The sequence below is a fragment of the Pseudorca crassidens genome, chromosome 15 (genome assembly GCF_039906515.1).
Source record: "Pseudorca crassidens isolate mPseCra1 chromosome 15, mPseCra1.hap1, whole genome shotgun sequence".
Classification (NCBI taxonomy): Eukaryota; Metazoa; Chordata; class Mammalia; order Artiodactyla; family Delphinidae; genus Pseudorca; species Pseudorca crassidens.
In genome coordinates, this window is record NC_090310.1 from 44,516,061 (window position 1) to 44,528,747 (window position 12,687).

The 12,687-nt window shown below is 49.3% G+C and overlaps 2 protein-coding genes across 9 annotated transcripts in view; one reads left to right on the forward strand and one right to left on the reverse strand.

The window, feature by feature from the left end:
* Positions 1-1,711, forward strand: part of SYNDIG1 (synapse differentiation inducing 1) — a 118,134-nt gene extending 116,423 nt beyond the window's left edge. For all 6 annotated transcript variants that reach the window (XM_067707401.1, XM_067707404.1, XM_067707400.1 and 3 more), the window contains one exon: positions 468-1,711. In XM_067707401.1, the coding sequence (XP_067563502.1) occupies positions 468-626 (159 nt within the window). In that variant the 3' untranslated portion in view covers positions 627-1,711. The remainder of the gene's footprint in view (positions 1-467) is intronic.
* A 5,486-nt stretch (positions 1,712-7,197) lies between these two features.
* Positions 7,198-12,687, reverse strand: part of APMAP (adipocyte plasma membrane associated protein) — a 95,661-nt gene continuing 90,171 nt past the window's right edge. For all 3 annotated transcript variants that reach the window (XM_067707408.1, XM_067707413.1, XM_067707406.1), the window contains one exon: positions 7,198-7,409. In XM_067707408.1, coding sequence (XP_067563509.1) covers positions 7,327-7,409 — 83 coding nt within the window. In that variant the 3' untranslated portion in view covers positions 7,198-7,326. The remainder of the gene's footprint in view (positions 7,410-12,687) is intronic.

The window sequence follows — 12,687 nt, forward strand, 5'->3', positions numbered from 1 at the left end:
GGCGCGCAGATTCCCGCGCCGCCGGCTGAGGGAGTCTCAGTACCCGCAGTCCACTGGAGGATCTTACGCCTCGGGCTCCTCTCCGGTAACGAGAACTACCGTTTCCTTCCCCACACCGCCGTACACTGTAAGGACCAGAGGAGGTAAGTGTGAACACACTTTAGAAAACTGTTCACGTATCTTTACCGGGCAAAAGGGGGCCGCTGAGCTGTGACGTCCCCGCCCTCGCGTCCTGGTGCCTGAGACCCGGGACTCCCGTGGCTGGTGCTCAGCTGACAACTGCCGGCCTGGGTGTCCCTGGGGCTTCGCTTTCTTTCCCTTAAGCTTTGACTGCCTTGCAGGGCAGGGGGGAGCAGTGGTGAGCGACAGCCCCCCGCCTTCCCTGCACAACTCCCCCTCGGTGAGTCCCCTCTCGGTTCACCTTGCTCATCCTGGCCCCCTTTTTCCTCTCCCTCCTCCCGCTGCAGACGAACAAAGCCGTGGCCAAGGGAGACTTTCACCAGGCCAGCACCAGCTCCCGGCGGGCCCTCTTCCTGGCCGTGCTCTCCATCACCATCGGGACTGGCATCTACGTGGGCGTGGCCGTGGCCCTCATCGCCTACCTCTCCAAGAGCAACCACCTATGAGCCTCCCCGGGCGCATGCGCATGAAGAGCCTGGGCCAGTTGTGTGCGGGTGCAGAGGAGCGGGCCTGGCAAGGGTGGACACACAGGTAGACACACCTGCGTGATGCTGTACAGTGTAAGTCATCGCCAACGACGCCATAAAGCCCTGGGACCTTCTGCCCATGGATTCCTTTTGTTTTCACCCTTACATATCGTTTTCACAGCACTGTGCAGAGCATGGGACAGATGGGCACTGCTAACCCTTCTAAGTGGAAGCTCCATAGATCCCGACCCTCGCGGCTGTCTCTGGATGGATTCTGGTGGATTAACGCTGGTGCCAGTGCCTGGAATGCCATAACATTAGCAATAGACGAACAGGAACATGTGTTTATTTTTATGGAATATGGTGCAACAGGCAGGGGGCAGGGGACACGTGCTCTTCTGTCTGTGGCCCCACCTGACTCCTCTGGCACTGCCCCCCAGGCCACGTGCCTTTCCTGCAGGAAGGCAACAGGGCTGGGCGGCAAGAGAGACAGAGCAGCTGCTGGCAGGACCCCCAGCTGTCACGGCTCTCCAGAGGGGTCCAGCCCTGAGAATGCAGAGCCAGAGTCGTTCCCAGGCCCAGAGTGTCACTCCCTCCACGCTGTCCCCAGCCTAGGAACGTCAGGCCTCCTCTGGAAAGTGTCCATACTCCGCAGCCACCACGCGGCAATATGCAATCCCGGGGCCTCGTTGACCTGGGGCCCAGGGCAGGCCGGCCCCTCCCCAGACTCCTCCCAGAAGGACCCAGGTTTTCTCCAGGAACTCCAGGCCAAGGAGCCAAGACGCCCCCTCAGTGTAAGGACGAGCGCAGGGGGATGATTCTACCCGCCTGCGCTGACATTCACCTTGGTGATGACAGTGACACTAGTGATCTTACAGAGGACACGAACCTTCTCTGTCAACTAAATGAATAGCTATTTTCTTGTCATTTTTTTTAAGTGCAACTATTGCTTCATGCTGCTTTAGTTATCAGATGAATGCTGAGAAATACGTAATCACAGACATTTTAATACCATTTCATTGCTGTTTCACGAGTGTTCATTGTTGAACAAAAGCTACCTTTTACCTTTTTGCTTAAGGCTTTTCTTTCTGATTAATATCAACCCTTGGGTTTCACCAATACCTTTTCCTTGTTGTTGAAGTAGCTGCAGAGCCGCCAGGGCTCAGCTGCTGGAGCAGTAGCAGGGGGTCCTGAGATGAGAATCACAGCATTCCCAGCTGCTGACGTTCCCACTTGAACACACTAGTAAATATTATTATACCGATACCCTCAGTGGACACAGAGGCCGTCTCTCCAGGGCAGTGGTTCCACCCACAGCACCTATAACATCCCTGCTGCCTGGGTCCCAGCCCCAGAAATCTTATGTGGTTGAGCAGAGGTGCAGCCTGGTGATTACAAAGTGCAGCAGAAATTAAGAACCACTGTCCTGGAATAAGGACTCAGGTTTGATCCCCTCACTTGCCTCTCTTCTCCTCGACCTTAAATGCTTAATATTCTGAAAATCATTAGCACTGCTTTCCTGGGTCAAATCCGAGGTCCATCAGGCACTTGCATCTATGGAGGCACCAAAAACACGCTCTAAGGACACAGGGAAGATGCCCAGACATCCCGGGATGAGTCAGAGGAACCTGGTGATAGAGGGCTGATTTGGAACCAAACCAATCTGGGTTTTTTAGCTGTCTGATCCTGGGCAGGTGGGCGCACTTCTCTGGACCTCATCTCTAGGGGAGGGTGACGGTTAGGCCGCCTCCTTGGACAGCCGGTAGGGGAAGCGGGGAGGCCAGGCCTGGCCACGGGCATGCAGAGATGGGCGGTCCCCATCACTCAGGCCCTGAGGGTACGTCCACCGGCTGGTTTGTGCCCTCCTGTCTATTCAGCCCAATCTCTTGGGTTTATTCATTGTGAGCCCTTGTGTGAAATGGTCTTTGTGTGTGTCCTAAATTGTCCATTTTTAGTTCAAGAGGTGCCCAAAGTTGCGTATCTTTGGATTTGATTATGTCCTCTCCCCCATCTCCTCCACCACCATCAGGGGGCTCTATGCCAGCCCCTCTGGGGTCCTGGACCCCCTTCCTGTCTCCCCCTGGCCTCCGTTTAAAATGTTTAGCCCTCCCCATATTCTCTCGGTTCCTCCAGGCCTCCCCAGGACCCGCACCACAACCACACGTGGTGCCTTGTGGCCATGAGTGTGCAGGGGGCGGGGTCCAGCCTGTCCGAGGACAACTGACCGGCCACGTGTGGCCCTGCAGCTCACTTGACAGGTGGACACAGCGCGGCCCAGCACTGCCACCAGCTCGGCCTCGTCGGGGAGGTGCCTCTGTGGGCGGCCGCTGCCCACACGGCATCTTCGAAGTGTTTGGGGGCCACCGTGCGCCCCCCTAGGGCTACGTTGTCCCACTGTCACTACAGCCGCCCCAGACGAGGCACCACCTAGGCAGGCCCTGCCCCAGGCCCTGGGCCCAGTTTCCCCACAAAGTCCCGAGAGCCCCGGCAGGTGGGAGTCAGAGCTGAGGGTGAGAGCAGGTAACTCGCCCGGCACCAACTAAGTGTCTGGAGAGTGAGGACAGGCCCCGCCCGGCACCCACCCCCCAGGCCACAGGGTGCCTGGCGGAACCGCAGACACAGTGTCCGCTCTGCACCAGCTCGTTGCATTCTCGTCAAAACACTTTCTGCAGCAGGGACCCAGTGCCTGTAATTTCTCCAAAGTCACGCTCCCCGGAAACAGCAAAGTCAGCTGCCACCTAGATGGTCAAACCCTAACCCGTCACCCCCTCTTACGGCACGCGGCCTCAGCCATGGTTTACCAAAACAGTGAGGAATCACATCTGCACCCAGACGTTAGTGGGTCAGGACTCTTAGGGACCCGAGAGGACTTTGGTTTATGTTCTCAGCCAGTCTTTGCCAGTGGGTGGTGGGGCAAGTGGGGAGGGGGCCTGAGGCAACCTCCATGGAAGTGTCGTCTTGGCAAAGGTGAGTGTCTGGTTCCTCTGCACAGCAGAGGTCCGCCCACATCCTTGCAGACGCCACAGGCTGCCGGGCTCCTGCCGCCCCGAGGCCCCTCTCTGCCCCTGCTTCCCTGGGCATCCTGCTCCACCGGGTGTCACCCCCCACCAGGCGTGCCCGCTTGCCCAGCTATTCCAGCTTTCCCCAGGGAACTACCCCGGGTCCCGAGGAGAACCCTGTCGGGGAGGCCACATCCCTCAGTCACTGTGCCATCAGCGGCTGCCAGAGATGCCACAGACAGTGGGGCCACACAGCTGCCTGGGAACGGGGTCCCACTGACACCAAAAGCCAGGGCAGGGTGTCCCTCACCCCTGCCACTCACCCTGTGCCTCTCCGGATGCTGGAGGCCACCTCTCATTCAGGGCAGCATCCGGGTTTAAAATCCTCCACGAGCTGCCTTCCCGTAGGCCAACAGCTGCTACCACGAATGCCCAGTGGTCATGGCACTGAGCTGCCTTTCCAGGGCCCCTGAGGCTTTTTAGGGCCTCCCAGGGGCCCCTGTGGATTGGCTTCAGCTCCAGCCCTGAGGACAATTTTGTGTCGTCCCCTCAAAGTCCACCTGCCTTTGTTGCCACGGGTGTTGACATCTGTTGACCCAATTTGCCGATAAACAGTTAAGTGTAGATTCAGATCCTGAGCTGACCTGACCTCTCGGAAACACGCCTGTCCCGTCTCTAACCAACTAGAGGCCAGGCTCACGTCTGTGCCCTGCTGTCAATGACCTTGGGAGCGTTGGGTGGAGCCGGAAGTAGTGTGAGGCTGTGGCTGTGGTGTCGCCCCCTTGACCTCTTGAAAGCCCCTCCCTGGTCTTCAGGATGAGCTGAGCTGCCCGGAGGGGGACAGGGGGCGGGACCTCACCCCCTGGGAATCTCACCTGAAGATTCTGTTCCTGGCAGCAAACCAAGGGTGGACGCCAAACCCGCAGACAGTCGGGGCCTGCGGACGGCTGGCTCCCCGCCAGACAAGCATGAATTTGTCATCTCCCTGACCCACGGGAAGGGGTCAGAGCTCCACGTGGGTGAGGATGGACAGGGCGTTTAAGGTGCTGCGGGAATGGCAGGTGGGGCCCACTGCAGCCTTGGAACAGGCTCCAGGGTCAATGACAAGGGCACGTACAGCTGTCCCACATGGCAGGGCATGGTGACCCCTGGGAGCGGGGCTCCCTGTGGGTCTTCATAGCAGAGAGGGTGTCTTGAGTGAGTCATAGGGCGGGGAAATCACAGGGGTCTAAAGATTTTCCCACTTCTGCTGGATGGAAAAGACACACAGCAGGATCAGGAAGGGTGGTTGGGGTGACGGGGGCAGAATGTGGGGTCCTCCAGGGAGAAGCCCCAGGTGGACACATCCCAAGGGTGAGGGGGCCCGGGCTCTCCAGGGGGGAGCCGTGCATGGCCTGAAACGGCTCAGGCTTCCCGCCTCCACCAAGCCCATCAGCAGCATCGGGATGGCTCTGGCCTTTGGCCGAGGCTCCTGTTTGCCGCTGCCCCAGGTCCTGCCGTGCAGGGACACCGAGATGACTGTTCCTTTAGCTGAGCACTGCCCAGTGTCCTTGTCACCCAGAGGCGCACTCCCCTCCAGCAACCAGTGAGCTGGGGCCACACTTACCTGCCAGACAGACGGGTTCACGCATCTGGGCACTCGACTGACCAGCAGAGATTGATTGAATTCACAGTACTCTGTAGGGGCCAGTTAAGTGCCAGGGAGGGTATCCATTGCCCCTATGGCCTCTAGGGGACTGGGCTTGTGTTTTCATTGGAATCAGGTCATTTGAGGCCAGTTTGAAGATGATAGGTAGGTAGGTTGGTAGATAGGTAGATAGACGGATAGATAGATAGATAGATAGATAGGGATGGACGATAGATAAAATAGCTGCGCATCTTGGGTGGGAGGCGGGGGGTGTCTCACAAAATCCCAGCACGACACTCAGCTGTCCATTCCCTAGGGCCTTCGGTTGTAACCCCTCATGTCACCAAAGCCCAACTTGTGACTCAGCTGAAGAATAAACAGTGGCTTGGGCGGCTGTCTGTCTGTCTACACCAGGGAATCCCTATGTGGACTCAAACTATGTGTAGGTGGGACAAGTTGGGGAAGCGTGGGCATCTTCTCAGTCACCTACTGTAATGTCTTCGTTCCCCGGATGTGGTCCCAGCAAGGTTTGTAAGACACGTGTATTCTGTCGGCCTCGGGGATGGACCTCTTGCCACGGGACTGAATTGGGTGAAGGGCTGTGAAATTTTTGTGTCTGGTGGACGTTCGTCCTGGGAAAGGTCATGGACAGGAAAAGGCTGAAAGGCAGAGAGCAGGAAGAGTCCCTGGACTTCGTGAATGACCACTTTCAGGGCCCCACCTAGAAATGCCGAGATCTGGTGACTCAAGAACTCACCAGGGGGCCTGGGCATGGGCAGCCCAGTGCCCCCTCTGGGCAGGGGCCTCCTCTGATGGTGGAGGTGGTGGGGGCAGCAGTGTCTGCAGGGACTGAAGTCCTGCTTCGGCCCCAGGAGTCCCGAACCCTCTCCCTGCCCTTGCTGATGCCATGGTGTTGTGCCCTGTCTGGCTGGAGTCCCTGGCTGCCTCCTGACCCATGAAGGCACCCAGCAGAGTCAGGCCCATCCTCAAAGGTCCAGGGGGTGCAGCTGTCACCAAGCCTGGCTTTCAGGCTCCCGCAAGCCCAGGACTCCCCCCTCCTCCTCTGCCGGGCACACGGAGTCTTTACCCCCCACACCTGCTGCCTTCACTCAGCAGCGTTCATGGACCCACTGCCATCAGCCCTGCCCTGGAGGGAACGGCAACTGTCTGAACCTCAAGACAGCGGCAAGCAGAAAACACACGTCTTAGAAGATGCCTGTCGTGGTCCATTTACATCTGGTTCAAAGGAGGAGAACCTAAACTGTAGTGATGCTTCCTTAGGTGATGAAAGATGATGGGGAGAAAGTAGAGAGGGGGTGCAGTCAGCAGAGGGGAGCTCGGGCTGGGGGGCCACGGTTCTCAAACTGTTATACACATCACTGTGTGTATGGTATGTTTCATGGTTAAGAAAACTCAGAGGGCTTCCCTGGTGGCGCAGTGGTGGAGAGTCTGCCTGCCGATGCAGGGGACACGGGTTCGTGCCCCGGTCCGGGAAGATCCCACATGCCGCGGAGCGGCTGGGTCCGTGAGCCATGGCCGCTGAGCCTGTGTGTCCAGAGCCTGTGCTCCGCAACGGGAGAGGCCACAAGAGTGAGAGGCCCACGTACCACAAAAAAAAAAAAAAGAAAACTCAGAGACTGACTCTGCTGGGCTTGAGGCACAAGGAGGTTCAGAAGACACAGCCCCTGCTCCCAAGGGTCACCATCTCCAGTCCCAGCAGGACAGGCTGGGCCCTGCCGCCCCCTTGCAGGCATGTGATGGACCCTCGTCATTAAAGTGGGGGCAAGGCGGGTAGCAGGGTTGCCATGGAGACGGGGTCTCGGGACTGTGATTGCCTCGTGATCACCAGTTCAGCCCTGCATCCTGGTTGTTGACATAACTGTACCTTCCTCTGAATTTTATGATTTTTTCGAGGACGGACATCTTATTTTACGAGTTTGTTTATTCCCTCAGCATCAGTCATTTGGGAAGCAGTAAGTGTTGTACATAGATTGTTGAATCTGATTAAATCTGGTCCTCTTGAGAAAGGCCCTGTGACACGGGAGGGTGGGAATTAGTTCTCTGATTCACAAACAGGGAAACTGAGGTTCAGAGGCCGAACGGAACTCCTCTCAGCAGACAGGGCGCTTCTTCTTCCTACAAAGGAAAATGCAACACAGGACAGGTTCCAAACCAAGAGTGTGGATTTTCTCTGCATCTGAGAATCTACCTGCCCACCTAAAAGGAAACGTTCAAAGTATTCCGTGACGGAGGCCCTGGCCGTCCTCCCCCCTTGAGGTCGGACCTACCAGCATCCTCCAAGAGCCCAGAACTGCAGACACCTGCTCCACTTGGAAAACAGTGCAGTTAAAATTAGAGCGAGAGGGGCGCCTTCAAGATGGCGGAGGAGTAAAACGTGGAGATCACCTTCCTCCCCACAAATACAACAAAACTATATCTACATGTGAAACAACCCCTACAGAACACCTACTGAATGCTGGCAGAAGACCTCAGACTTCCCAAAAGACGCACTCAGGCGACCTACACGCAGAGGCAGGGACAGATCCAAAGCTGAACCCGAAGAGCTGTGTGAACAAAGAGAAGGGGAAATTTCTCCCAGCAGCCTCAGGAGCAGCGGAGTAAATCTCCACAATCAACCTGATGTACCCTGCATCGGTGGAATACCTGAATACACAACAAATCATCCCAAAATTGAGGCGGTGGACTTTGGGAGCAACTGTAGACTTGGGGTTTGCTTTCTGCATCTAATTTGTTTCTGGTTTTATGTTTATCTTAGTTTGGTATTTAGAGCTTATTAGCATTGGTAGATTTGTTTATTGATTTGGTTGCTCTCTTCCTTTTTTAATTTTTTTATATATACATTGTTTTCTTTTTTCTCTTTTTGTGAGTGTGTATGTGTATGCTTCTTTGTGTGATTTTGTCTGTATAGCTTTGCTTTTGCCATTTGTCCTACGGTTCCGACTGCCCATTTTTTCTTTTGTTCTGTTTTGGTTTTTTAGTATAGTTTTTTGCACTTGTTATCATTGGTGGATTTGTTTTTTGGTTTGGTTGCTCTCTTCCTTCTTTCTCTCTTTCTTTTTTTTTTTAATTACTTTTTTATTTTTAATAATTTTTTTCTATTTTAATAACTTTATTTTATTTATTTTCTTTCTTTCTTAATTTCTCTCTCTCTCTCTCTCTCTCTCTCTCTCTCTCTTTCTTTCTTTCTTTCTTTCTTTTTCTCCCTTTTCTTCTGAGGTTGGCAGGGTCTTGGTGCTCTCACCAGGCCTGAGCACTCTGAGGTGGGAGAGCCAAGTTCAGGACATTGGTCCACAAGAGACCTCCCGACCCCATGTAATATCAAACAGCAAAAGCTCTCCATCTCAACACTAAGACGCAGCTCCACTCAACGACCGGCAAGCTACAGTGCTGGACACCCTATGCCAAATAACTAGCAAGACAGGAACACAACCCCACCCACTAGCAGAGAGACTGCCTAAAATCATAATAAGCTCACAGACACCCCAAAACACACCACTGGACGTGGTTCTGCCCACCAGAAAGACAAGATCCAGCCTCATCCACCAGAACACAGGCACCAGTCCCCTCCACCAGGAAGCCTACAGAAGCCACTGAACCAACCTTACCCACTGGGAGCAGACACCAAAAACAACAGGAACTACAAACCTGCAGCCTGAGAAACGGAGACCCCAAACACAGTAAGTTAAGCAAAATGAGAAGACAGAGAAATACACAGCAGATGAAGGAGCAAGGTAAAAACCCACCAGACCTAACAAATGAAGAGGAAACAGGCAGTCTACCTGAAAAAGAATTCAGAGTAATGATAGTAAAGATGATCCAAAATCCTGGAAATAGAATGGAGAAAATACAAGAAATGTTTAACAAGGAACTAGAAGAATTAAACAGCAAATAAACAATGATGAACAGCAAAATAAATGAAATTAAAAATTCTCTAGAAGGAATCAATGGCAGAATAACTGAGGCAGAAAAACAGATAAGTGACCTGGAAGATAAAATAATGAAAATAACTACCGCAGAGCAGAATAAAGAAAAAAGAATGAAAAGAATTGAGGACAATCTCAGAGACATCTGGGACAACATTAAACGCACCAACATGCGAATTATAGGGGTCCCAGAAGAAGAAGAGAAAAAAAAAGGGACTGAGAAAATATTCGAAGAGATTATAGTTGAAAACTTCCCTCATATGGGTAAGGAAATAGTCAACTCCAGGAAGCTCAGAGAGTCCCATATAGGATAAATCCAAGGAGAAACATGTCAAGACACATATTAATCAAACTATCAAAAATTAAGTACAAAGAAAAAATATTAAAAACAGCAAGGGAAAAGCAACAATTAGCATACAAGGGAATTCCCATAAGGTTAACAACTGATCTTTCAGCAGAAACTCTGCAAGCCAGAAGGGAGTGGCAGGACATATTTAAAGTGATGAAAGGGAAAAACCTACAACCAAGATTACTCTACCCAAGAGTTCCTGTGCTGTGCAGTAGGTCCTTATTAGTTACCTGTTTTTTACATGGTGGTGTGTATGTGTCAATCCCAATCTCTCAATGTATCCCTCCCCCACCTTTCCCCTCTGGTAACCATAAGTTTGTTTTCTACATCTGTAACTCTATTTCTGTTTTGTAAATAAGTTCATTTGTACCATTTTTTTTTAGTTTCTACATATGGGCGATATGATATGATGTTTGTCTTTCTCCTTCTGACTTACCTCACTCAGTATGACAATCTCTAGGTCCATCTAGGTATGTTTAAATAGGAGCTTCCCCCCAAAATCGTATCTACCTGCTAGAAAAAGAAATCAGAAAACACTACAATTATATTTCAAAAAAAAAAAAGATTACTCTACCCAGCAAGGATCTCATTCAGATTCGACAGAGAAATTTAAACTTTCACAGATAAGCAAAAGCTAAGAGAATTCAGCACCACCAAACCAGCTCTACAACAAATGCTAAAGGAACTTCTCAAGGCAGGAAACACAAGAGGAGGAAAAAACTTACAATAACAAACTCAAACAATTAAGAAAATGGTAATAGGAACATACATATCAATAACTATCTTAAATGTAAATGGATTAAATGCTCCAACCAAAAGACATAGACTGGCTGAATGGATACAAAAATAAGACCCATACATATGCTGTCTACAAGAGACCCACTTCAGACCTAGGGACACATACAGACTGAAAGTGAGGGGATGGAAAAAGATATTCCATACAAATGGAAATCAAAAGAAAGATGGAATAGCAATTCTCATATCAGACAAAACAGACTTTAAAATAAAGACTATTACAAGGGACAAAGAGGACACTACATAATGATCAAGGGATCAATCCAAGAAGAAGATAACAATTGTTGATATTTATGCACCCAACATAGGAGCACCTCAATACATAAGGCAAATGCTAACAGCCATAAAATTGACAGTAACACAATCATAGTAGAGGACTTTAACACCCCACTTTCACCAATGGACAGATCATCCAAAATGAAAACAAATAAGGAAACACAAGCTTTAAATGATACATTAAACAAGATGGACTTAATATTTACAGGACACTCCATCCAAAAACAGCAGATTACACTTTCTTCTCAACTGCTCATGGAACATTCTCCAGGACAGATCATATCTTGGGTCACAAATCAAGCCTTGGTAAATTTCAGAAAACTGAAATTGTATCAAGTATCTTTTCCAACCACAATGCTATGAGACTAGACATCAATTAAAGGAAAAAATCTGTAAAAAATACAAACACATGAAGGCTAAACAATACACTACTAAATAACCAAGAGATCACTGAAGAAATCAAAGAGGAAATCAAAAAATGCCTAGAAATGAATGACAATGAAAACACGACAACCCAAAACCTATGGGATGCAGCAAAAGCAGTTCTAAGAGGGAAGTTTACAGCAATAAAATACTACCTCAAGAAACAAGATACATCTCAAATAAACAACCTAACCTTACACCTAAAGCAATTACAGAAAGAATAACAAAAAACCCCAAAGTTAGCATAAGGAAAGAAATCATAAAGATCAGATCAGAAATAAATGAAAAAGAAATGAAGGAAATGATAGCAAAGATCAATAAAACTAAAAGCTCGTTCTTTGTGAAGATAAACAAAATTGATAAACCATTAGCCAGACTCATCAAGAAAAAAAGGGAGAAGACTCAAATCAATAGAATTAGAAATGAAAAAGGAGAAGTAACAACTGACACTGTAGAAATACAAAGGATCATGAGAGATTACTACAAGCAACTATATGCCAATAAAATGGACAACCTAGAAGAAATGGACAAATTCTTAGAAAAGCACAACTTTCTGAGACTGAACCAGGAAGAAATAGAAAATATACACAGACCAATCACAAGCAGTGAAATTGAAACTGTGATTAAAAATCTTCCAACAAACAAAAGCCTAGGACCAGATGGCTTCACATTCACATTCACCAGGCAAATTCTATCAAACATTTAGAGAAGAGCTAACACCTATCCTTCTCAAACTCTTCCAAAATATAGCAGAGGGAGGAACACTCCCAAACTCATTGTATGAGGCCACCATCACCCTGAAACCAAAACCAGACAAAGATGCCACAAAAAAAGAAAACTACAGGCCAATATTACTGATGAACATAGATGCAAAAATTCTCAACAAAATACTAGCAAACAGAATCCAACAGCACATTAAAAAGATCATACACCATGATTAAGTGGGGTTTATCCCAAGAATGCAAGGATTCTTCAATATATGCAAATCAATCCATGTGACAAACCATATTAACAAATTGAAGGAGAAAAACCATATGATAATCTCAAAAGATGCAGAAAAAGCTTTTGACAAGATTCAACAACCATTTATGATAAAAACCCTCCAGAAAGTAGGCATAGAGGGAACTTACCTCACATAATAAAGGCCATATATGACAAACCCACAGCCAACATCATTCGCAATGGTGAAACACTGAAACCATTTCCACTAAGATCAGGAACAAGACAATGTTGCCCACTCTCACCACTATTATTCAACATAGTTTTGGAAGTTTTAGTCACAGCAGTCAGAGAAGAAAAAGAAATAAAAGGACTCCAAATCGGAAAAGAAGAAGTAAAACTATCACTGTTTGCAGATGACATGATACTATACATAGAGAATCCTAAAGATGCTACCAGAAAACTACCAGAGCTAATCAATAAATTTGGTAAAGTAGCAAGATACAAAATTAATGCACAGAAATCTCTTGCATTCCTATACACTAATGATGAAAAATCTGAAAGAGAAATTAAGGAAACACTACTATGTACCATTGCAACAAAAAGAATAAAATACCTAGGAATAAACCTACCTAAAGAGACAAAAGACCTGTATGCAGAAAACTATAAGACACTGATGAAAGAAATT